The sequence below is a fragment of the Puntigrus tetrazona genome, chromosome 5 (genome assembly GCF_018831695.1).
Source record: "Puntigrus tetrazona isolate hp1 chromosome 5, ASM1883169v1, whole genome shotgun sequence".
Classification (NCBI taxonomy): Eukaryota; Metazoa; Chordata; class Actinopteri; order Cypriniformes; family Cyprinidae; genus Puntigrus; species Puntigrus tetrazona.
In genome coordinates, this window is record NC_056703.1 from 32734447 (window position 1) to 32759416 (window position 24970).

At 37.1% G+C, this 24970-nt stretch overlaps 1 protein-coding gene across 1 annotated transcript; it reads right to left on the minus strand.

The window, feature by feature from the left end:
* Nucleotides 1-3970: 3970 nt before the first annotated feature.
* Nucleotides 3971-23423, minus strand: LOC122345737 (pikachurin). Its single transcript, XM_043240162.1, has 24 exons — nt 23309-23423; nt 20312-20421; nt 19354-19440; nt 18860-18886; nt 18658-18775; nt 18443-18578; nt 16626-16792; nt 15388-15500; nt 14859-15294; nt 12581-12681; nt 12396-12496; nt 11614-11758; nt 11263-11452; nt 10893-11018; nt 9630-9873; nt 9399-9510; nt 8613-8729; nt 8232-8412; nt 7322-7345; nt 7126-7204; nt 6289-6432; nt 6110-6193; nt 5836-5939; nt 3971-5217 (listed from the first exon to the last, which is right to left on the minus strand). Exons 1-24 carry the CDS (start codon nt 23400-23402, stop codon nt 5066-5068), a joined length of 3192 nt encoding a protein of 1063 aa, XP_043096097.1. The 5' UTR covers nt 23403-23423; the 3' UTR covers nt 3971-5065.
* Nucleotides 23424-24970: the final 1547 nt, after the last annotated feature.

Sequence of the window (24970 nt, forward strand, 5' to 3'; positions counted from 1 at the left end):
ACGGTGTACAGCTAGAAAAATATTGAACAAGTAGGGTATGTTTGGAAGGCTTGCCAGAAGAAAGCTTCTTATATCTAAAAAGCATGCAAAGTTGCATCTGAACAAACCAGTCCTCTAGAACAGTGTCCTTTGAACAGGTAAGACCAAAAAGGAGATGTTTGGCCATAATGCACAGCAGCACGTTTGGTAAAAACCTAACAAGTATATCAGTACAAACACCTCATACCAAAAGTCACAAACGATGGTGGATGGCTTAATGATTGATTTTGGGCTTATTTTGTAGCCACTGGACCTGGTCCTGGACCTGAGTCACCATGAACTCCTCTGCATCCCAAAGTATTTTGGATTCAAATGCGAGGACAACCATCCCACAGCTAAAGCTTGGCCAAGACTGGGTCATGCAAGAGGACAATACTCCCAAGCACACCAGAAAATCAACAGAACGGCTTAAAAGAAAAGAATCGAGGTTCTGCAATAGTCCGGTCATAGTCCAGACCTCATCGTGACTGAAATCATGTGGCGATAGCTGTGCATAAACAAATACCCACAAACCTCAATAAACTGGAGCAACATTGTAAAGAAAGGCAGGCCAAAATTCCTCCAGAGCGCTGTGAGAAACTGACGAAGTCACACAGAAAATGATTACTTGAAGTTACTGCTGCTAAAAGATGATCTGCAGACAATTAAATTTATTGGATGTCCTAACTTTGTCACACGTGGCTTTTCCATCCTTGCTTTGTTTTTGTTAATCGGATTACTGAAACGGAGTAATATGTCATGTGATATTGTTCATCCTAGGCATTATTTCCAAATTTTCAGACTTTCCAAGAACCCCACAATTTTTTTATGATCTCCTGATACAGGAAACCATGGAAGTCAATAGGGTGTCCAAACTTTGTCATATGACTGTGTTTACAGTAAGAAATCTACAAATATCTTCATGGAACATACCCTTCATTAATATCCTAATGATTTTCCTATTTAAAAAAAAAAAAGATCATTTTGACCCATACAATGTAATGTTGGCTATTGCACAAATACGTGTGATTTTATGACTGGTTTTGTGCTCCAGGGTCACATTTATGCAAAAAAATAAATAGTTTAGCAAGCAAGAAGGAAAAATGGGAAACTGTCACCGGAGAGTAAGCAGATCGTTTGAAAACAAAACAAAAAAATGCATTTTATTTAGTTGCTAATTTGACGAATTATAAAATGCCATGAGAGCATTTTGGCAAAAACAATTCACTGGCTTCTGTGTAACTTTTAATTTATTCAGTGTGATTAATAGCACTTTTTTCGTACTTAAACTTAGTATTAGCGATCTTTATCTGAACCATTTACGAAGTAGGTTCTAGCATGCAATGTATAAATCAGTATAAATCATGAAATCGTATAAACAGTAAAATATATCACATTAAAAGTATTCATAAAAAAGTAGGGGAAAAGTATCTGGATAACGTCCACATCCAAGAGTTCTGCTGTTGCACATTTGACAAAATACAAAGCTTTGGTATGACAAGAGCAGAAAACACACTTCGACTGTGACCACCTTCTTTTATCCTGCAGTAACCAGCAAATAAAAAAGCTTAATGGTTCGTCCTAAGAGACCTTGTGCGTCTGTCCGCATGTTCTCTCATCGCTTTAGCATTGTAATCCGGGCATCGCTTCTGTTCTCTCCTCGGCAGTCAATGGCCGCTGTGGGATTGAAAGATGTGGGATTATATCTCTCTCTATAATCCTACATCTTAGCTAAAACCTCACTGACAATAACAGCATTACTCTAATTCAGCCTATATGACAAGCATGCTCACAGAAACACACCAGCCTCCGGCAGATTACATCATAGATCAAGGAATCAATCTAACTAACCAGGAACGTAAGAGGTTCTCGCTCGAGGTCTGAGGGAGCGTTATTTACATCGTTTAGAAATCAAGGTTCTTGATTAACGGAGATGAATGTGCACCGTTCAAAACTTTGGAGTCAGTAAGATATTGTTACTTTTATTCACTAATCATGCACTTAATCGATCATTTACAATTATACTTCAAATAAATGCTGCTCTAAAATGATTATGTGACACTCAAGACTGGAGTAATGATGCTAAAAATTCAGCTTTGATCATAGGAATAAATTATATTTTACTATATACTCAAATAGAAAAACAATGTTTAATTTTAATAATATTTCACAATATAACTTTTTGCAATATAACTAAATGCACATGAGTTGCTGACCCCGAAGAACGGTTGTGTGTGTGTGTGTGTGTGTGTGTGTGTGTGTGCATCCTACAGATTCAGAAATTTAGAAAGTTGAGACTTTTTCGGACTTTTTACTTGGCTTTACCTAAGAACACCTTGCATAGCAACGCCCTAGCAACCACTCTCAGGATTCTAAACTCAATCTAATGATTAAGACAACCTCGTTCAGATGAGTGGAGAGATTTAGGGATCCTGACATCTGATATTTCTATAGGACAGCTGCACATGTAAGACCGATGTAAGCTTCTTTAGCCTGTCTTGAACAAATCATCCCTCTGTAGCATTGTGCATTAATGTAACAATGGCATGAAATTAAATGTCTGTTTAATCAAGAGAATGCAGTAAGGGACCGGCAACAACGTGTCAGGTTGAATGTTAGCTTGAAATGTGGTTTCAGTCAAAGCAAAAATTATCTAAGATCTTAGAAATAAAACAGAAAAAAAGCTTTCGCTTGAATTCTGTAGACATTTATGTAACCAATTAAATCACAATCTTTCTTGCTTTTTTGGGGGGGTCTTCAGGGATAGAAAGATTTTCTTGGAAAGCATTGCATTTGCATGGAAATAAACGATGAGTTTGTAAATGATCTGACTCCACATGACTGGCGATCTATTCTCCAGTGAAATAAGATAACATGTAATTTACGAAGGCTTTAAACTTGGCTATCTGAGTCATGTCACATCTTAATCTTTCGTTGTCTTGGGATTACTCTTATTTTGGGCCAAGATGAATTGTCATGTTTTTTTTTTTTATCTGGAATGAATAGTTTTGATTACTTGCTGATCCTCTGTTGGGCTGATCCTCTGTCAGCTTTATGCAGAGAAATGTTTCGACCTGGGCAGAAAAAGAAGGGAAAAATGGCATTTAGAAGAACAGCTGTGCCCTGATCGTGATCACCTGATATCAATACTCTTATGGCTTGCTTGTTTCAAAACCCTCATTTATCAGCCCAAATAATGGTCTTTGTCCGAGAACAAATTTGGGTTTAGGTCAAAAATGCAACTTAAAATAGAGGGGTTAAAATGTAGAGTTATGAATTTCCGTTTATAATCGCAGATGAATTAAATACATCAGAATCTACTGTGACCACAGACAGTTTAATGTAAGCAGGAGATCTGAAACACGGACATCACTAATAATAGCCTATAATCACAAAAAATAACTGAATGGGCTTAATCTTTGATTTTCTCAGAAATCTTTTGCTGACATCTAGTGTTTAAAAAACGAAGAGCTTTCTGCGAGTCTCAGGTGATGGACCATCGATAAAATGTCATCTCTCGTTTCGAATCAGATATTTATTGAGGATGAATATGTTGGACATGTTCCTGGATTAACATCATGTTGACCCTGGAACGACATTTTGATTGGCCAATCAGATTTGAAGAACCGATTTATATTTTCCTTAACCTGAGTGATGCCTGAATGATCTTAAATTTGGGTGCGATATGGTCAAGACAAAATTTTTGGATTAAAATGTTGTTCCAGGGTCAAAAAAATATATGTTGGCTTAGGAACAGCCAACATACTGTAGCTATATCATCGATTAAATAAAAAGGAAAAAAGAAAAAAAAAGAATCATAATTAAACCGTATACAATATATAGCTAATATAACTAAATACACTCTATTGAATGACATTAAAGGTGAAGAACATTTCATAAAATATTTTATTCTTACTTTCCTGCTAATTTTAGTCACAAACGGGTTATTTGAGGTTCGTCACAACCTATATATTTAAAGATACACCCGCATAAAATGCGTCTGACATTCTTTTTATTTAATGAAATCAATAAGTCACGTTTTTGATGGCAAAATGATAGGCTTTTAAAACATCAAGGCAGAAAAAATTAAGAGATGCAATTTTTTGCAGACATCCATTAACTTACACGAACAAAAATAAAGAGCTACGGCAGCTATAAAAGAGTCTTTGGGATTCATAAAAGAGTGTAGCTAGAAGGAAAAGAGAGGCAGAGACGTTAAAGAGAAACCTCTGATACAAAAAAAAAAAAAAATAAATCATATCACTTTGTCCTTCCACCACTAGCAGCCTAAGACCTCACAGTGCAAACATTACCTCAAAAGAGAGAAGTTTACTACACTACGTGACAGCTATTTATCACAACCATCTTTCTCTATAAACTCGTGGGTTTGAATACTGATTCAAAATTAATGGTATAAAAAAAGCAATAATCATATAAATACATTTGCCTCTCATCTTTGCCCTTGTAGAGAGTAACACAAGAGGACCCATCTGACTAACAAGAAGTGGTTGCAGAATCATACAGTAAGTGCCATAAAAAAGGGCTTGTAGATGTGAAAACATACACAGTTTGGCGTATAAATATGCTTATGTGTGACTATTGAGTATGATTTAAAAGATCAATTGTCGCATGATGCGCAAGCAACCTCCGAGCTAACATTTATTTACCGAGATGCTCATTTTTTGAAAACTGTTTCGTTATTACACCGAGTGCAGAAGTTAAAGAAAAAAACGCCCGACTCTTGCTGGTGGTGCAGGAATTTGGTGTATAATGGAAAACACTTTCATCCTCATCTCAAGACATTTACAAGGTTCCAATCTGAATGCTGTAGGTTTGGCTCTGTTATTACGTTACAGCTCACTGTTGACAAGCTACGATCGTCTCGAAGGGCTGAACGGGGGGTTTATTCGTTTTGGCTGCAACTGCAGATGTCTCCGTTGCTTCTCGGAGGTCAGTGATGACGGTGTTCCTGGTTTTGCTGTTATTTCGATGATGTTGTTCTCGGGTCACAGATGTTGGAGATCCGTAGCTGGTGTTTCCGAGGTGTTCAGTTGGTGCAGGTGTTGATGTTTTTGCCGTCAGCTGCATCGTCAACCAGAGACAGATGGTAGTCCGTGGCCAGAGTGAAATGAGAAATGCATCCCACTAAACCTCGCATGTACTGCCTGTTAGTGTGCAACGCAATCTCCTTCATCCCACCTGGAGACGTTTGACATCAAATTACCAACAGAACCAGACAGATACACGTACACACACACACTACCATTCAACGTTTGGCGATGTTTTTTTTTTTCTTTTTGAAGATTGCTCACCACTGCTGCATTTACTGGATCAGCAAGAACAGTGAAATTATTGCGATTCGAAATAATTTTCTTTTTGAATAGTCTTCGAAATGTAATTCATTCCTGCGACGCTGAAATATCACCACTTTAGCGTCACGCGATTTTTCAGAAATTGTTTCTTCGAATATTCTTTTTCTGCTTAAGAAACGTATGAAATGCTGAAAATAGGTGCACTGCTTCATATTTTTTTATTTATTTTTTTTTATCAAAACCGTTTCAGAATTCAGTCATGAAAAGAAGATTCAAAATAAACGGCAAAGCAAATATATTTTGAACATTAAAAAATGCATTTACAGTTGCTTGTAAACAAATTGAATGCATTTTTGCTGTATAACAGAATGCATTAAAAAAACATCTGAATGGTAGTGTTTTTCATTCCAACTTTATTTTATATACAGTCTTGCATGAGCATCTATTGTCGTTATCATCATCTTCATTACATTACAATCAACTTCATGATTGTGTTTATTCTTACCAATGTAAAGGTCACCATTGATGTTCAGCTGTCTCATCTTTCCAGGAGATCTGCCGGTTTTAGCTCCGTAATCATCGACGGTTAGTTTTCCAGACTGTCCATCCCTTCAAACAGAGAAAAAAAACGTTAAACTGAGAAAATTGCAGCAGGTGCAAATCGAATGACATTAGATGTAGGATTTACTTTTAAACTGCTTTGACAAAAAAAAAAAAAAAAAAAACATGAATTATGTGATATTTTGATAAAGAGAGACTTTTGATGGCAAACGTCTGACCTGACAGCCTTCACTCTGTGCCATTTGCCGTCACTAAACGTGCCATTAATGACCACAGCGCCGGCCCCGCTACCAAGATTATAACTGTAGAGAGATAAGAGATGTTAGGAGGATCTTGTCTGACATATAAATGTAAACGTCATGCCTTTAAGCACCTTCACACGGATATGTTGTTTTACCTGAAAATGAGCGCTCCGTCTTGAAGGCCCAGAGACAGATAGTCACTGTTGGCTCTCATTGGACTGTCCCCTCGCCACAGTAAAAGACCGTCTTTAGAAGTGCTCTTAAAACGCATGAACATGTTTGTTCTGGAACCTGATACCCTGCAGAGACACACACCATTGTATGAGCATGTACAGAAAAAACTAAATCTTCACATAGTGCTGTTTGGAAATTAAAACCATTCAGTTTGTCCTTTGGGTAACAGATGTTTACCTTTTAAAGACAGGCCTGCTTTGAGCTCCAAGGCTGTTAATCAATGATACTGTATATGCTTTTGATCAAGATGTCTGTTTGCATTATTTAAAATGACTTAATTGAAAAGTGGAATTTAAGGTGAAAAAACTACATTACCCATGATGCTGTGCAAAATTCCAAAAACACACTTTCCCATGCAGCAGCTCAAACGGTATAATGCACATTTTGCATAAAACTATTGTTTTTATAGCTATAATCAACAACTTTAAAATGTTATATTTCACCTTTGTTTTTAATTTGAATGTAATTTGCATTGCTTCAATGAATTGTAGTTCTTTCCTTCCTAAAAGAGTTAAAAAAAAATTTGTTTGATTTTCAAATACTTTTTTACTTAAAATCCAATTCTGTATTGACCTCGTACCCGGTTAGGTTAGCTCACGTCGTATAATGCATTAGCAAAGACTTCTTGAAAATCCTTATTTGAAAATAAATATGTAACAAATACTTCTAGAACCAAGACGGCTGAAAATGCGTGCAGGGACTAAACCGCTCTATTGATTAGAGCGCAATTATAGAGCATACAAGCAAAAGTACTCTACCTTTTGAGGATATCTCTGTTGTCGTACGTCAGATAGCTGCGTCCAGTGAACTGAGGGATCTCGATAGACTCAGTGACAGCTGATACAGCAAAAGACAAAGACAGCTCTGTTTCATTCACTAGATGGCAGCACACATAAATACACTAAAGCCTTTCTCATTAGAGAGCAGACGTGAGATTCTGCCTCCGGTACTTACTGTTTAAGCAATAATTCCCACATTCTGCACAGTGAGAGCACAAAACAGAATAAAAGAAGCTTAAGAAAGATTTTGAAGTGTTATGGAAGAAGTCTGCAAAGAACATCAGAGTGACATCTCAGTCTAAAACCAAGCAATGCTAGTGAAGGAAAGTTTTCACTTTGCGCTCAGTCTCGCTCCTGGAGATCTGCCTTCCTGCAGAGTGTAGCTTCAACTAAAATACTCATTTTTAATTTATGTAGTTTTTCGCATTTTTATCTAATTTCATATTTAAAAAGAGGAGTCATAACAGGTATGGAAGATTAAATGCACTGCATTCTGAGACACGGTATCGTTTTATTTTATTTTTTTATTTCTGTTTAACTTTTATTTTTGGTAAATCAAGTTTTTGTAATTTTTTAATATGCTTTTGTCATTAAGTATAAAACATTAAAGTTTACAAACAATACTAACATATATTATTCAAATAGAATTAATACTTTCTATATAGCTGTAAATAATTGTTATTTTTGCTTTATTTTTTTTGGTAATATTAAAATAATTTTAGTTAAATAAAGGCAACATTTCTAATTTTTAAGATTTTTTTGTGACGACCAAAATTATTTTTCAGTATTTTAGTAGTTTCAGTCTTCACTTAAAAATAATTTTATAGCGGAAATTTGCATACCTTGAAATAGTAAGATAAGTATTATGGCAGTTTTGGCTACTTTTGGATTAAAATACTGTATAGTTCTGCATATTTAATCTTTAAAGCATTTGGCAATAATTGCATGAGAATTATGGATTAAAGATTCCATTCTAAATTTATCTCTGGATTACGGCTATAGGTTTGTGTGATTAAAATTGCAGCTAAACTGTAGACGGCAGATCTTCAGGAGCACCCGTGCCTTAGAGCTGTTTGTTTTCTCACCTTTCTGACAGTGTTTCCCATCATACCCAAGCGCACAGTCACAGTCGTATCCGTCCCACTTCGGCCTACACGTTCCTCCGTTAGCGCACGGGTTCTCCACACACGGGTGATGTGCGTTCAACACGTTCACCCCAAAAGCCTGACCGGGGTTCAGCTCTATAGTGCGGTCATTCAGACTGATCTGGTCAGGAGGAAAGATTCAAAATTATAACACAACAAACATTAAATCTGCATGTGGGTCTGCAGACTGTCAGGTGTTGCAGCACGAAATTCGACTGCAGCTTTGAGCAGCATCTTCAATCCCATATTGCATTAACACCACATGATTATTTGTTAATGTTGCTGTGCATTGCGTGTCTGTAGTTTCTACAGGTCTAGTACCTTCTGCACCGTTCCACTGAAGGGTCTCAGGACCCCAGCGCTCGTCTTAGTAATATCATAATTAGGGACTCCTCCAATATAGAGAGGAGAACTACACTTTATCTGTGTAAATGCACCCTGAGAGAGAAAGAAAGAGAGACAAAGAGTATTATTGTCGTTATACAATAAACTATATATACAAATAAATGAATATGAAAGCATACAGATCCCTTGTATTATGCATTTAGTTCTGATGTTCAAAAACCTATATTAGGTGAAAAGTCTATTTTTAAACTGTCATTAAGGGAAATTATGTGCACTTAATAAAATAATAAAAAATATTTATTGTTATCATATTTTAATTGTACGTTTTAAATGGGGTTGTTCGTTTTTTTTAACCTAGTTAAAATATCCTAACTGCAGTTTGGTTGAGATTAATTGGAACGCACAAAAATGAAAAATAAAATACAAAAATACAGAGAAATTCTTTTTAATTTAAACTAACAAAATAATTAAAAATACAAATATTTCTGAGTAGCAAATTAGAATGATTTCTGAAGAATCATGTGGTGCTGAAAATCAACTTTGCATCACAGAAATAAATTACATATTAAAACATAAAAATGTATTGAAAATATATTTAATTTTAAAAATATTTAATTTAATTTTGATGGCATTTTCACATCAATTATGATCAAATAAATGCTGCTACGTTGACTATAAAATATTTTAAAATCTAAAAAAATTTACTGACCCCAACTTTTGTACAGTAGTGTAAATGTTTTATAATAATATAAAACTGTTCACCTCTGCCATGCCTTCCACTGGTCTCTGGTTGTCTACCTGCAAAATGCCATTTTTTGCCGTACGAGAGACACGCAACTCGTGCCACACGTCCATAGCAACGGCCTCTTCGCTCCTGCCAACAGAGGCAATGATATTGTTTCCGGTCCTTACAGGATATTTAACGGCTGATTTAAAGACATCTGCCAAAATGGGAAGAAGCTCAAAGGTTTAACGCTTCACTTCACACTCCACCTGATCACTGTAGCTCCTGAGCCGCAGTCGAAGCGGAACTCCACGTATCCTGCCACCAGGCTGATTGACAGGAAATCACGACTAGCTGCATCGTCGGTGTAGAGCAGCGTGCCGTCAGGATTGGTCGGCTGGAAGGTCATCTCAAACTCCATGAAAGACAGGTAGTTGTGGGAGGGCTGAGGCCAGGGGGCGCTGGCGTACGAGTACATGCTCTCGTTAAACTGGGGTAGAGACAGCAGGAAACCTGAAACGAGAGGTGTTTATTAAAGGAACATGACACTTTTTTTGCAAATAGGCTCATTTTCCAACTCCCCTACAGTTAAACGGGTGAGTTTTACCGTTTTTGAATCCATTCGGTCGATCTCTGGGTCTAGCGGTAGCACCTTTAGCTTAGCACAGATCATTGAATCTGATTAGACTGTTAGCATCATGCTCAAAAATGACCAAAGGGTTTCAATATTTTTCAAGTTGTGATTTTTTTAGACTGATTTAACTAGGAACTTTACTCTCATTCCGGTGTAATAATCAAGGAACTTTGCTGCTGTACCACTGGCTCCTTTTAAGAAATACGTGTTCCTTTAAGAAATACGAACTCAGGTAATGACACACAAATGCGACTGACTGTATTTGGTGGATCCTGAAAAATAACGTGCAGTTACTGTTTTCTGACCTAGTCACACTTTTTTTTAAATACATTTTTACTACAAATATGTTTACAAATTTTGACAGTTAACTGTAGATTGTATTTCTTATTACTACTAGTACATTTGCAATTGTTCATACGTGTTATGTGGGAGTTTTGCAAGACATACATTTATGTTTTTGCACTGCAGTGTTTTAGAAACACTGTGATATTTATTATTTAACTTAACTATATTAAATGTTGACTCAAAATTTGACTTTAAAAATGTACTTGCAGATAATATAAGGTTTGTAAAATAAAAGGCCATTAAAATCCATACTTTGTAATAATCTTAAATTAAATGTTAAATGTTTTGAACATGATAATAAGAAATCTTTCTTGAGCATCGAATCAGCATTTCTGTAATTATAATGTAAGTCCTCTTTAAGTGGGTAAAGAACACTCTATATATGAATATATTTAAATGAGAACTTTTCTAAATTTAAAAATGCTGACTTTTTGTAAGGGGTAGGTTAAGGGGATAGAAAGTAATGTTTGTATAGTATAAAAAACATGCAACCACTGTGTGTGTGTGTGTGTGTGTCTGTGAACACCAGCAAACGCCAGTGTGTGTGACTCACTCTCCTCGCAGAGGAAGCCTTTATAGCCCAGAGGACACAGGCAGATGAAGCCGTCCGCGCGGTTGGCAAAGCAGATTCCTCCATTAGCACAGGTGACCTTCTCACACACACTGTTACTGCACTCGCCTGAAACACACAGACGAGAAGATGCTTTGAACACATATACAGTGACACCAGCATGACGTTGACATTTAAAAATGCCTCAATAACAATGTATTAATGCATCCTTGGTGAGTGAATTAATTAACAAACCAAAAAACATCTGACCCAGATTTCAAAGTTCATCAACATTTGATTTGAACATCATAAAACAAAAGATAAAGCTTTTCAAATGTACTCGGACGCTAGGTATGGGGTATGTCAAACCAACCGATGTCTGCTCCACTCAGTGCATTTCCTTTAGGCCAGGGTCGGATGTCAATGGCTTTACTGTTGACGGTCAGACTCTGCATGCAGCCCTGGAAGCCGCGATTGGTGCCCACTGCCCTCACCAGCCAATAGGCATTCGGAGCTCCGCCCAAAAACAAAGGCGTACGGAAAGTTATTTTAGTGTACTGACCCTAAAAGACAGAAAGAAGAGATGCATTTCATAAAAAAGGACAGTTCTAGTCCTGGATGCTCATTGGTCAGTAGAGTACATGACACAAACCCAGCCACATAACACCCCAATCATTATTATTTTGTAATTTTGTGTTGCGTTTGTGTATGAAAGCATGCGTACCTGAGAACGGCCCGACACCGGTGTGTCGTTGTCTAATCTCAGCCAGCCATTCATGCCGTCTCGAAATATTGTGACAGCGTGCCACTGTCCAACCACAATAGAGCTGTCACTCACGATCTGAGCTGCACCCGTACCGCAGTTAAACCTGTAAACATCCGATTCAACATCAGTTACTATTAATCACAAAATCTATTCAATTTAATTGAGGAAAAAATCGAAACCCCCCGGAAATTAATCATTATTTCTCCATAGCATACGTCAAACCAGAAATGCATGCGATTACAGTGATGGCAAAAAATGTTATAGGTGAAAAACATTATAGTTTCACCTTACAAAATTATAATAATTCGTAAATGAATACAAATGGAAATGAATCACGATAAAAAAAATAAACAGTCACAGAAAGAAAAAAAAAAAAAAATATATATATATATATATATATATATATATATATATATATATATATATATATATATATGTGTGTGTGTGTGTGTGTGTGTGTGTGGGAATGTATGTAAATTTCAGGTGGTAATAAGGAAAAACAATCCAATATCCAATACTAAACACACACACACACACACACACATTTACGTGCGTATGATAGTAAATTACGGTCCTGTATGCAAACCTTAAGCATAGATTACTTTTGAAATACAAAAAAACATCCAAGGTGAAAATCAACTACAAAACAGAGGTTGACTGGAAACAGCATAAGGTGAATTAATCGCATAAAATTATATAGATTTAACAATTTGCAAGAACTGCATTAAAATCAGAGATACCTGTAGTGTAGTTTTCCCCGTACGAGGGCCAGGGAGGTGAAATCTCCTCTACCGTGCTCATTTTCTCCACAATACAACAGCAATCCGTCCTCAGCCTCTGCCTGAGAGGTCAAAGAAGTCATTCATAAGCGTCTGATCTCAAAAACCTCTCAAACGCATCAAAGTCTGCCTGTACATGCGATTACCTTAAACTCCAGGCTGATCTGGAAGCTCTGATAAGAGTTTTTAAGAGGTTCAAACGTCATGTGGGAGTAGCCGTAGAATTTGGGGAAATTTACCGTCAGACCTGTAAGACACAAATCGAAGCATTTACAGCACTTCCTGTGACGCTGGTTTTTTTTTTACATCCTTGTCTTGTACACGCTCACACCCTCCATATACTGTGCGTTTCAGTCTCCAGAGTTTATAGATCCAAACACTACGACTTGAAGGTCACAGAAAATGATTCCTTTCGGTCCGTTTGGACAAGCTTTCTGGCCCGTCATCATCAGTGCAGCGATTACAGAATGTTTCATCTCTTGGGCACAAATCCCACAGTCCATCACTGCCATGTTGGTCTACAGCCACATCCATATGACCCTTAGCCCAAACCCTAATTAATCCAAAATGAAAGTTCTGTGACTTCTATGACAAAGCTTTGGGGTCGGAAAGATTAAATGTATTTGAAAGAAGTCTCTTCTGCTCACCAGGGCTGCATTTATTTGATGCATTAAAAACGGCAATATTAGTACAAATTATTGGAATTGTAAATACATGTTTTCTATTGTAATGCATTTTAAAATGTAATTTATTACTGCCTTGCAAAGCTGATTTTTCAGCATCGTCATTCCAGTCTTCAGTGTCACATCTTCATGCTTCTCTAGAAATATTTCTTATCGTTTCGCCCTGATATAAATATTCAATCAAATCTGGACAGACCAATGGTTTCTCTTTGGAAATAGATCAAATATATAAATTAATTTAGGATCAGGTGGGTTTGGAACAAATGCAAAATATTTGGGTCCTAGAGACTGAAAGGATCTATAAGATACATGTATATTATTGGTCCATCACCCATGTTTTGACACGCCGAATGAGTTCAGCTCACTAGAATAGTGAGATTTCACACAATTGCAATTTTCAGAACAACATATATTGCATTTAAAAATATTGAAACTGATATGCAATACTGTGAGAGACTTACAACAATAAAGCAATATCTTGTCTGTGGAGTCAACTTGATTTAGAATGTTATTGTACTCGCTCTGAAAAGGTTAGACATAGCGAGAAATGCCAGGAGAATAACTCCACACTCAAAGATTACACACTCCCAAGAGAGCCGAGAGAGAGGGATGGAGGAAGAAATTAAATGAAAAAGGAAAAGAGACACAAATTCGCCCATCTGAGAGAGAGACCGAGATCCACAAGAGTTTAGCAGATTTGAAAGGTTTTAGATCTTATTAAATCAAACTAAACTTCAAAAAACATCTGGTTGTGTAATGTCTACCAAAAAAGAGGCAAGAAAGCCTATTGCACCATGAAATTGATTTTCGAACATCAATAATTCGTTCTAAATGATTATCTGATTTTTTTTTCAGATACCAAAGAAAAAGAAGTCAAAGGAAACCGCAGCTGCCTCGCTGCACTCCCTAGATTCTCTAAACTGCAGAAAAGAGTCAGTTTGCACTTTTTAAAGACAAAAAGTCAAACACCAGCCAATCAGAAACAGTCTGTGCATGTTCGTTTTGCATGTTTTTAGTGGGTGGGCTTTTGGTGAAGGGGCATGGTCTAAGTTGCATCATTGAAAGGGATAGTTCGCAGATTTGGTACAAGGTAAATAAATTAAATAAGTCCAGTGGAAGTTAGCAACATGGTGAAATCACCTACAATGTTGCATAGACCCGCACTCAGTAATTTGACATATCTATAATCTTATAGCCAAACATCTGGAATAATTCCTTGTTCTAATGTTTCTGATTTCTATTATTCTCACCGAGGCTGTGCTGCTTCGTATTTTTGGAAGTACTACGATGCATTACCTTTCCAAAGTACAGGGTAGGTATGAATTAAAAATAGACACTAATAATTTGTCTTGGATGTAGTAAATTGGTTAAAAATGAATAAATTAAGATATTTATGACATATTTTATATACATATTTCAACAAATGCTATTCATAGAGTATGAAAAAAAAATGTATCAGAGTTTCTACAAATATATAAAGCAGCAAAAACTGAATCAGTAATTGAGCACATAAAGTAAATCACTATATTAAAATGATTTCTTGATCATGTGACACTGAAAATTCACTGAAAACTATTTTTTTTTAAATATATTAATATTTCACAATATTACTGTTTACTGATATACTGTGGCCTTGAGGCGATTAGCTCAAAAACATAAAAAAAAATTTTTGGTTGGCAGTTAATAGTAAACATCAAATGCAGCATGTACTGATTTCCTTCTGTCATGTTAACAAACTCACCCTCTGAGCAGAAGTCTCCCTGTCGGCCGAGGTTGCAGTGACATCTAGAGCCTCCGGTGTCATAATCGTTGAGGCAGAAGCTGTCAGGAGGGCAGACCGTCTCGTCACACGGTACGTCATAGACCCGGGGTCTTTCGTCTTTCCACGGCGTCATTGACGGACTGGGAGAAGGAACCACGGGAGGAGGTGTGCTGGGGGCGGAGCCTGTCAGTATAACAGGTGAGATGGTCCTGGGGGAGGAGCTAGTGAGTGTTGCTGTGGTTACAGGAGCTGCTGTTGATGTGGTCCATGCTGTTGCTGCTGTTGGAGTGAAGCTGATATTTTGGGAAACAGGTGTACGCATCCTATAAATAACATTTCCGTTTCCGGGAGTCCCGACGCGGGAGCGGAGCTGAGACCGTCTGCCGCTTTTCTTACCGCTAGGAAACGACTTTATCTGCAGATGAATGGCAGAAAGATTAAATTACACATTCAATGTAAAAATGTGACCTTTTTATATGTTTCTTTACCAGCATAAAAGATGGCTCACCTCCTCAATGAAGACGTCATAATCTGAGTCATCGATTTCAAACCCGTCCTCATCTTTACTGTCAGAGTTTGAGACGAAAACATCGTAGTCTCCACTGCCTATATCTGATGAACCTGTTTTTGGTTTTTTTAAATAAAGCAGTGTATATTTGTTATCTGACCTCATACAAAGTATATACAGTAATCAGGAAAAAATCATTATGTTTTCATGCATTTCAATATATGTAATAGAAACTTCAAGATTTTGAATGCAACCAGTTTTGAATTTGGAATGACAAGAGGAGCTTACTGAATTGTGTTTTCAAAAACATTAGCATAGGACATGATTTCTGAGGAAAGCATTGTTAATAAACGTAACCTTAATTTTCAATAATCAATCATTTCAATAATTTTCAATATTTAACTGAATAATAAAAGCTGAAGTAAAATGACAAAATAAACACATAACTTAAAAAACAAATAACTTAAAAAAATATTGTAAATATCTAAAAATAAAAAAGTACTAAAATTCCTGAAATCAATAAATAATAAAAAATAAATTAAAGCTATATAGAAATATTAAAAACAAATACAAGCAAAATTACTAAAAGCTACAAATATATATATATATATATATATAAAATATATTAAGAAATTTTATAATACTGTATAAAATCACAAAAATACTAAAATCTTTTTTATATGAAATATAAAAAACTAAATGCAAATGTCCGAATATTCAATTCTGCATTCTGTTTTGTACCTCAATTCAAATTAAGGTATTATATCGGAATTTAAACTACATGAAATTGATGTAATTGATGCACTTTCAAAACCAGTGGTTGCCTGCATCCAGTTGTTTTTGGGTGGATCCAACCGGTTGGATGACTAAACCAACTAAACTAAAGCAGCAAATTCTTGTTTGGAGGGTCTCTGTTCTTAATCTGTCTGCTGGAGGGTTGGGGGCGGGTAACTAGCCGTAATCTTCCTCCTTGTGGTGTTTGTGTGACAAAGAGGAGTGTCTTCCTCAAAACGAACAGGCTTTAAGATGCTTAATTTAATTAGTCTGGTCTTTCAAGGCACCATGCATGCAAACAAGCCTTTGAGGAGTATCCGATCTATAACAATCACAACATAAACCATGCAAACGCACACTTAAGTATAGTCATTTAGACCCTTTTATAACGATGGTTATAGTGTGTTACATTAGGCAGACCTGAGGGTCTCATAAGGTCCTGTCCTGACCGCGCTGTAACTCACCGAGAGTGCGCACGGGGTTGTTAATGGCACTGGGAGGACTGATCCCGTGCGCGTTCACAGCCCTGATGACAAACTGATACTCCGTCTCAGGAAGCAGACCCTTGAGCACCATAGAGTTCGACTCTACTGGCTCTCTGATGTACATCCATTCAGTGTCCATCTCTGGCCTGCAACACACGCACTTGTATCACTAATTCTACTACATGATTTTGATTATTTTCAGAAAATATGAAGACAAATTTTATATGCTTATATGCTTATGTATCTATTTAGAAATTAAAAATTATGTGTGTGTGTGTGTGCATATAAATGAAAACATTGTAGTTTGCAAGCAGCAAATGCACTGAATTGATAGTGCCGTTAAACACATCTGCAGTTTTGTGTAGTTTATGTTAAAAAGAGGCTAATTGTGGCGATTATGTGAAAGGTCGTTAATCTGAGAAGCAGACGGTCTCTGGGGGGAGTGAGTCTAGTCTGCTGGAGGATACGGTGCCACAATCATGTTGCATAATTAACAGTGAGGATTACAAACATGCTCATTTCACACACAAGTGTACATATACTACACACTAATGTACAACAGGATATCCATTATATATATATATATATATATATATATATATATATATATATATATATATATATTCTTTTTATCTTTTATCTTTTCAGTGAAATTTTAGTTAAAGTTTTAGTAATTTTGTTCTGTTTTTAGCACTTTACTTTAGTTTTGGGGTTTTATTTAAACTTGTTTGTATACATTTTTATATATTAGTATTAGCATATAATAAAAATTAGAAATGTTGCCCTGACAACCAGCTGAAATAGTTTTTGAAAATAAAATAATTTTTTATTTTATCTTAGATTAGTTAACGTTTATTAGGTGACATTAAATTAAACTAATTGAGTTTTAATAACAGTTAAGTATAAAAATAGGTTAATGAAAAGCTTTATTTAAGACTACTGCAACCCAGTAATTAATCAACTAATCTAAAGATTTATGTTAATATGACAAATACATATAATTATAAATAAACAGCAGTCATATAAACTGATTTATGAACTTCTTTACAAAGCTAATAATTTGATTTAAAACAACAAATGCGTTGCATTCAGTATATGTACATAATGCTTTTAAAAAGACAAGAAGTTGCACTTCATGAAGATGCTGGATGAATGTCTTAAGTGATTAGAGCTGGAATTGAGATGAAGAATCAGCTCTTTTCCGTTGTTTCCCATATTTCTGGTCACTATGTAATTGTCATATACTGCCATTTTTATCATTTCAAACAGTGTCCACGATTTCACTATTATTTGTAATAATGAAGAAAGAGGAACGGCACTCATCAGTGATTTTGCAAGAATTCAGAGGGTTGTATGATGTGGCTGGGTTTGATGTGTGTGCTCATGCGGACTGTCCGCTCAACTGGTCTGAATGGGTTAGTTGTGTTCTAGAACAGTAACTACCACAGAAATGCATTAGTTTCATGAGTCACACGGACATACGGGGCTTGACAGGCTAAAGATCACACGCAGAAACATCAGTCAAAGCCAACAGATGCATTCAAGAACTTGCAGAAAACTCATTCTTTGAAAGATAATGAATGAAGATAAACACAATGTGACTTTGTCCCTGAAATTGCTTGAAAATGTTTCTTAAATAAAAAAGCAATTTTTAAATCTTTGATATTTCTATCTATCTATCTATCTATCTATCTATCTATCTATCTATCTATCTATCTATCTATCTATCTATTATCTGTCTGTCTGTCTGTCTATCTGTCTATTTGTCTGTCTGTCTGTGCATTATGATTAATTACCTGATATACGCCACAAGGAAGTATAGCACAGGTGCACTTCCTTCACTCTCTCCATGCTGCCAAGACAAGGCCAGTTCTGTGTCTGACACTGGGACCACTTTAGGCTGGGTCGGAGGCGCAGGAGGCATGCACTTTTCTACAAAATAAGAGACCCGGATGAGCTAAACGCACAGTAATGCTGATCATAACGCATGTTTTGGGATTTGTCTGCTCACCGAGAGAGCCAGTGCCGATGTCCCGGGGCATGCTGGGTCGGCCCTCCCCTGCCCAGCCGTACGCCCCCACACTGACACGGTACTGCGTGGCCACCTTCAAGTTCCCGATCACCACATCCTAACAGACACACGGGAACAGCTTAGCATGCAAGACAGCACCATATGTCATCACCAGAGAAACCGATACAGAACATCTACTCACAAAGCTGGCTTGGCCATCAAACTGTCCCTGCAAGATAAAACCAAATAGTTCATTTCAACTGTGTTAAAATTACACTTAAGCCTCTCTCTCTATACACACACAAACACACACAACACACACACACACACACACACACACATATATATATATATATATATATATATATATATATATATATATATATATATATATATATATATATATTTAAATCTACAAAGATGACGTGTGTATTTATATATACACAATAAGTACACACACATGTATTATGTAAATAAAATCGTCTGACTATACAGTATGCATATATGATTCATGTTTTTATTAGAAATGTAATAGTATTTAGTTATTATTAAACATACAATAATGTTATAATTATTCTACGAATATATACAGGTAAATGCCTTTATATAATAAATAAAACATAATTATGCAATTATTATTATTATTATTATTAATGCAAAATATATTATTATTAATACTAAAGCTGTGGGACATACAGTTGTGAGCATTTCCAAACTCAATGGTACTTCCAGGGCAACAGCGTTGCTAGTTGGACGATTATTCCTCATCTCCGTGTAAAACACCTGGTCAATAACATAAATAAATGAACATTTATGAACATAACGTAAAATGGCCCGTCGCTCATCACAGATCATTCCTGCAGCTACAGCTATGCAGCTTTAATGTGGAAAAATCTGAAGAAAAGCAAGACAGCCTTGAGAGGCTTGTAAGTGCGATCTGGCAACAGACAGATACCTGATGGGTTTTATCCCATTAGCAACCATTACAGCATTAACATGTTAACACAGAGACAGTTAGTAACCTAACAGCAAGCAGAGATGAAGACACCTCCAACTGTCTCGACAAATAGGATAAAGCGCTTCTCTTCTTCACACATGTACAGTAGGTCAATTAGTAAACACTTCTGTCTGTAATTAAAGGAGAAGTAGCGGCATTAAATAAAACTTCAGTATGGTTCATATATTAGTGGAAAAACCATCCCCGGGTCATTATAGTTAACTGATACATATATAGATATATACCTAACATACACGTAGTCAACCTGGTCTATGTACCTTCATGCACTTTTTGAGGAAGACCTTTTTATCTGCCTTTCTGCATGTTTCACCGCAGTGGTGCTAAAAAACACCTGTTCAATCCATGAACCTCGGCACATATTTACTAAATTGACACAGGTAGATACTGCTGTGTTTTTATTACGTTGCTTTACGCACTTATTGCGATCGTTCGGAATTCGAACGTCCTGGGACTGTTGCTAAAAGTGAATTCTCTATATTGCTGGAAATACGGCCTACACCAAATCCTGACTAAATAAGCGAGCAGCAAGGGAATCCGTGCGCTACGCAGTTATCAGGGTGACACTGGTTTGTTCATTTATTTATTTAATAGTCGAAGCACAATTTTATGATTTTAAAAGGTTGGAGGAACATGTACCTTGTAGCCAGTGATAGTGCTGACGTGTCTACGGGGCATTTTCCACCGAACGCTAAACGCTGTGCAGTTGACCGTCTCCAGCTGAATGTCCAGCGGTGGACTCAACCTCTCTGACAGCAACAACAGGACACAAAATCAACATTTTAGCATTCGGTCGTTTATATGTACAGTAATACTCCTAGGAATAAAGGTGCTTCATTGGTGTCTATGATTTCATGAAGAATCTTTAACACCCACAGAATCGTTCCGTTTGACAAAAAGCACTTTAGAGCATAAAAATGTGTCTTTAGAATATTAAACGGTTCGTCACATTGAGGACGATAAATGTTTTTTGAACCTAACATGGTTCTTACACGGCACCGTGAAAACCATCTATCCATAATATTGCTTCCTCCAATGAAAAAGTCATCTGGTCTGAATCAGGAGAGAAAGAGATGGGCTTTTTCACTGGAGTTGGTGTTATTATGGATTAATATTTTAGCCAGAAATGACGGTCTAAAGATAAACTGCATTAAGGATGGATTTCTTTACGCTTTACGAGACTTCGCTTGATGGACTGGAGGGGTGTGCAGTACTTGTGGATTATTTGAATGTTTTTATCAGCCCTTTGAACTCTGATTCTGACGGCACCCATTCACTGCAGATGATCAAGTGATGCAGTGCTACGTCTCTCCGAATCTGATGAAGAAACAAACTGATCTACATCTACAGCCTGGGGTGGAATACATTTTCAGCTTATTTTCATTTTTGCGAGAACTATTTCTATTTGAAAGGTCATGACAAGAAAGAACCAAATGAAGAAACATCTAAACAAAAGCAGACGGATCGGAGATGCATTTCCGATGATGCGTGTGGACAAGGTCGTTCCTAAAATCTCTCTCTCTGAGTGAAAAGTTGATGCCTACAGCGCCGATGGACAGTTGAGCGTGCGTGAATGTCGCAGCAGCTCTCGTCACACGATCATCCTCCTGATGGCCAGAGAAGCATACAGCCACTGCAGGTTCAAAGACAAAACTTGCTCTCATTTTAGCTTCATCCATCAACGCAGATAGAGGAATACTGCATCTGTGGTATCCTTTCCGATCGGCCCGTCTTCATCTCACCCCGACAATTTCGAAGAGCTTGCATTAAAGATGCATTTATTCCAAACACACTTCTCTCTCCTTTCAGATCATTTGCTTTCTCTCAAAAAAAAAACACACACATCAAAACATTTACTTTAAAGGTTTGTGTAGTCATTAGAGATATCAAGTAATTTGACTGAGTATGACTAATACACTCTTTGATGATGTGCGGCCCATGTGCTCTCGCGAGTTGCAGGTGTTTTTTGCGGCGCAATTATAATGATGCCTTCCGAAAATAAACCAACAAACCGATCTGAATTGAAACTCATGCAAACAAAGCACGTTATTGAGCTTAAAAGCTGAATCAGACGGCACTATAAATCACAGACAGCAATAAATGAATGCCAAATAATGAACTCAAATACACGGTCCTGAAAATAAAACATACAATTGCTTGAAAAACACGATAAATGCGTATTTCTTTCCTCCTTCTAAACATGAAACATCGAAGGGCTGTCTGTTTATTAAAAATAGTGGTAAAAATCTAACTTCTGGTTCATACATCACACTATTAATGGAAGGTGAAAGCATCGCATTGATTTAGTATTTCATGCAACATACTTTGTTGCTATACATTTTGGAAAATGCAGAGCCTCATTTGATATTTTACTCTTGGCATACTAGTAAATAAGAGCGTGCCTTTTCTGATCAGCCGATGACTTATAGCTTTCAAGTGCTAGCCAGAAGTAGCTCATCCTATTGTTTCGTCAGCTTTAAGCAGCACACAAGCACATAGATGGGCTCAAAGCTAACAGACACAAACTAAAGCCACAATCCACCAGATTTGATTTAACAGCATCTTTAATTTGAGAGCACCCCAGAAAGATATCATTAAAGTATGGATTTGTAGGCAACACAAAACCGAGTAACAGAATTGGAATTGATGTTTAAGCGCGCGTGACGGTAAGAAAACTTTTAAAAGAGCCTTCAGACCAAAAATGTCTAATTTTCATTAACAACTCGGAGTCAATACAAACTAAAGTGAAAAGGCTCCAGGCAAATATCTTTTCCAACGGATGATGCAATCAAACTTAAGGAAATTACATTTACCCGGACCAACTTCTAATAGTCCAGCAGGTGCACTTTCAAGCCTGCTACTTTCATAAAAGAAAGAGTTTGGGCAGTAACCTGAAGATCTAACGTGAAATGACGACTGACCCTGTGCTCTGGCCCTAACCTGTCTATACTAACAAATTCAAGTGTATATGCGACTACTATATGCTTGAATTTGTTAGGCTTTCGATAAATCATGACCACCAAAGTAAATATAGTTCCCAGTTCCTTGGCTATACCACTAAAAAGCGCATTAAGGTTAAGTATTCCCATATACCCAAGGGTACCAAAGGGACAAGCACCAATTTGCAGCATTTCATCTGAAGTGTCAGTTATCAGAGGGCTTGTTTATCTGAAATGACTGATGGTTTTCATTACTCCAAATTGTTGGCCATGGGCATTGGGCAGGAGATCGTCCGGAGGGTATATGGACGTGCCATACAGCGCTGACCCTGCCGTATGACTGTGACCCCAGACGTCTCTGTGACAAATCACCTGTACATCCATCCATCCGAACAGAATAAAAATTCGCCCTGCATGCATCAAGTGGATCGTGGCACACGCAGAGGCTCCGAAAAGTATTTAGAAAGCAAATGCATGCTTAATGTGCGCGTTAGATAAGAATATAGCACAATTCTAAACCAAAGCATGCTACAAAAAAGCATTTAAATGGTAGAACAAGTGTAAAATGACTATTAGCTATTTTTCTAATTCAATGGCATTTAGATATGTTCATGCGTGTCCAGCGTTTTGAGGTCACTGCACAAATTCGACTAAATTCTACACAACAAAGAAAATGAGCGACGAAAGCGACACTCACCCGACTTGCGTGCACTAGACTTTCTTGCGCAAAGAGCGAAATCACACATCCACACCAACGCAAGAAGCACCATCACTCTCTTCTGGAGGCGCATTTTCAATCCTTCACGATTGCGAGATCCCGATCGCGTCCGTCTGAGCTTCAAACGCGGTTGTTCCTCATTTTAAACTCCCCGAGAATAAAAAAAGCGGCGTTTTGTTTTGTTTTTTTCGATCCAGACTGTCGCAGGTCTTCGCAGGCACGGTGAAGCCGCTCTGATGCGATTACCGTCTGCTGAAGATCAGACGCGCTCCTCGAGCGCGGCCCCACAGGAGCCCACACACCTCAGATCAACTCTGGAGAACTTCAGCGTTCACGGAGCGCCGCAGCAGATGTCCAAAGTCCGCGAATCAGCCCCAGACTGAAAGTTTCGTCTTATTTAACGGCGTTTTTGAGCGAAGCGGCGAGGAGAGAAGGCAGAGACACTCGGAGTTAAGAGGATAATGGTCTAATCTACACAGATGGGGACTTGAGCTCGCTTCAGTAACTCTGACCAATATAGCAACACGGGAGACTGGTCGATAAAATACTACAGCACTGACTGAAGGATGATTGGGTGGAAAGTTTGAGATGAAGGGCCATTCTTAATATCCCTACTTTATGGCGGGTATTAAATATGAATAAACAGAAATTAAGATTTAATTAGTCAAGGCGCCGTATGTTTTTGTTTGTTTTTTGACAGGAATGAAAACGAGGCTGTGATGGACTGAAGTAGTACACTGTAACCTACTGCTGTTTAGCAGACTGAACGTCTTTCTGATGCTATAGCCATTTTTTTAAGTTAATAATTTTTAACATGACTTGAATTAGGATCTTTATGCAACAGAAATAAGTCTATCCCTCTCGGCCTCTTTTTCATCCGCCTTAAATTCAAGATGGTATAACCCAGACAGACAGACAGACAGACAGACAGACAGATAGATAGATAGATAGATAGATAGATAGATAGATAGATAGATAGATAGATAGATAGATAGATAGATAGATAGATAGATAGATAGATAGATAGATAGATAGACAGATGATAGATAGACAGACAGACAGACAGACAGACAGATAGATAGATAGATAGATAGATAGATAGATAGACAGACAGACCAATAGATAGATAGATAGATAGATAGATAGATAGATAGATAGATAGATAGATAGACAGATGATAGATAGACAGACAGACAGACAGACAGATAGATAGATAGATAGATAGACAGATGATAGACAGACAGACAGACAGACAGACAGATAGATAGATAGACAGATGATAGACAGACAGACAGACAGACAGACAGACAGATAGATAGATAGATAGATAGATAGATAGATAGATAGATAGATAGATAGACAGACAGACAGACAGACAGACAGACAGATAGATAGATAGATAGATAGATGAACAGATAGATTCCCTCTTTTTCTACAGCTGTCCTGTCCTTTTCATGTCTTCTTTTCTTTGAGTTCTCCTTGAGGATATCAGGAATCTCCAGCTCCGTTCTTCCGGAAATTGAGGAATTCATAAACTGTCATATTCAGAGCTATCTTTTCTTTCATAGAAACTGAACGTTTGCGTCAAAGAAATCATCAAAGCATTATCGGCATTGTTTTCTCCACTAACAGGCTAATCAA

Excerpts from the sequence above, each read along its gene's own strand:
- LOC122345737 (XM_043240162.1), bottom strand. The coding sequence starts at position 23,402 with ATGCGCCTCCAGAAGAGAGTGATGGTGCTTCTTGCGTTGGTGTGGATG. Across the intron at positions 11,019-11,262 it reads ACTGAGTGGAGCAGACATCG|GCGAGTGCAGTAACAGTGTG; the intron begins GTTGGTTTGACA and ends TGTGTGTTTCAG. Across the intron at positions 9,511-9,629 it reads TCAGGAGCTACAGTGATCAG|GAGCGAAGAGGCCGTTGCTA; the intron begins GTGGAGTGTGAA and ends CTCTGTTGGCAG.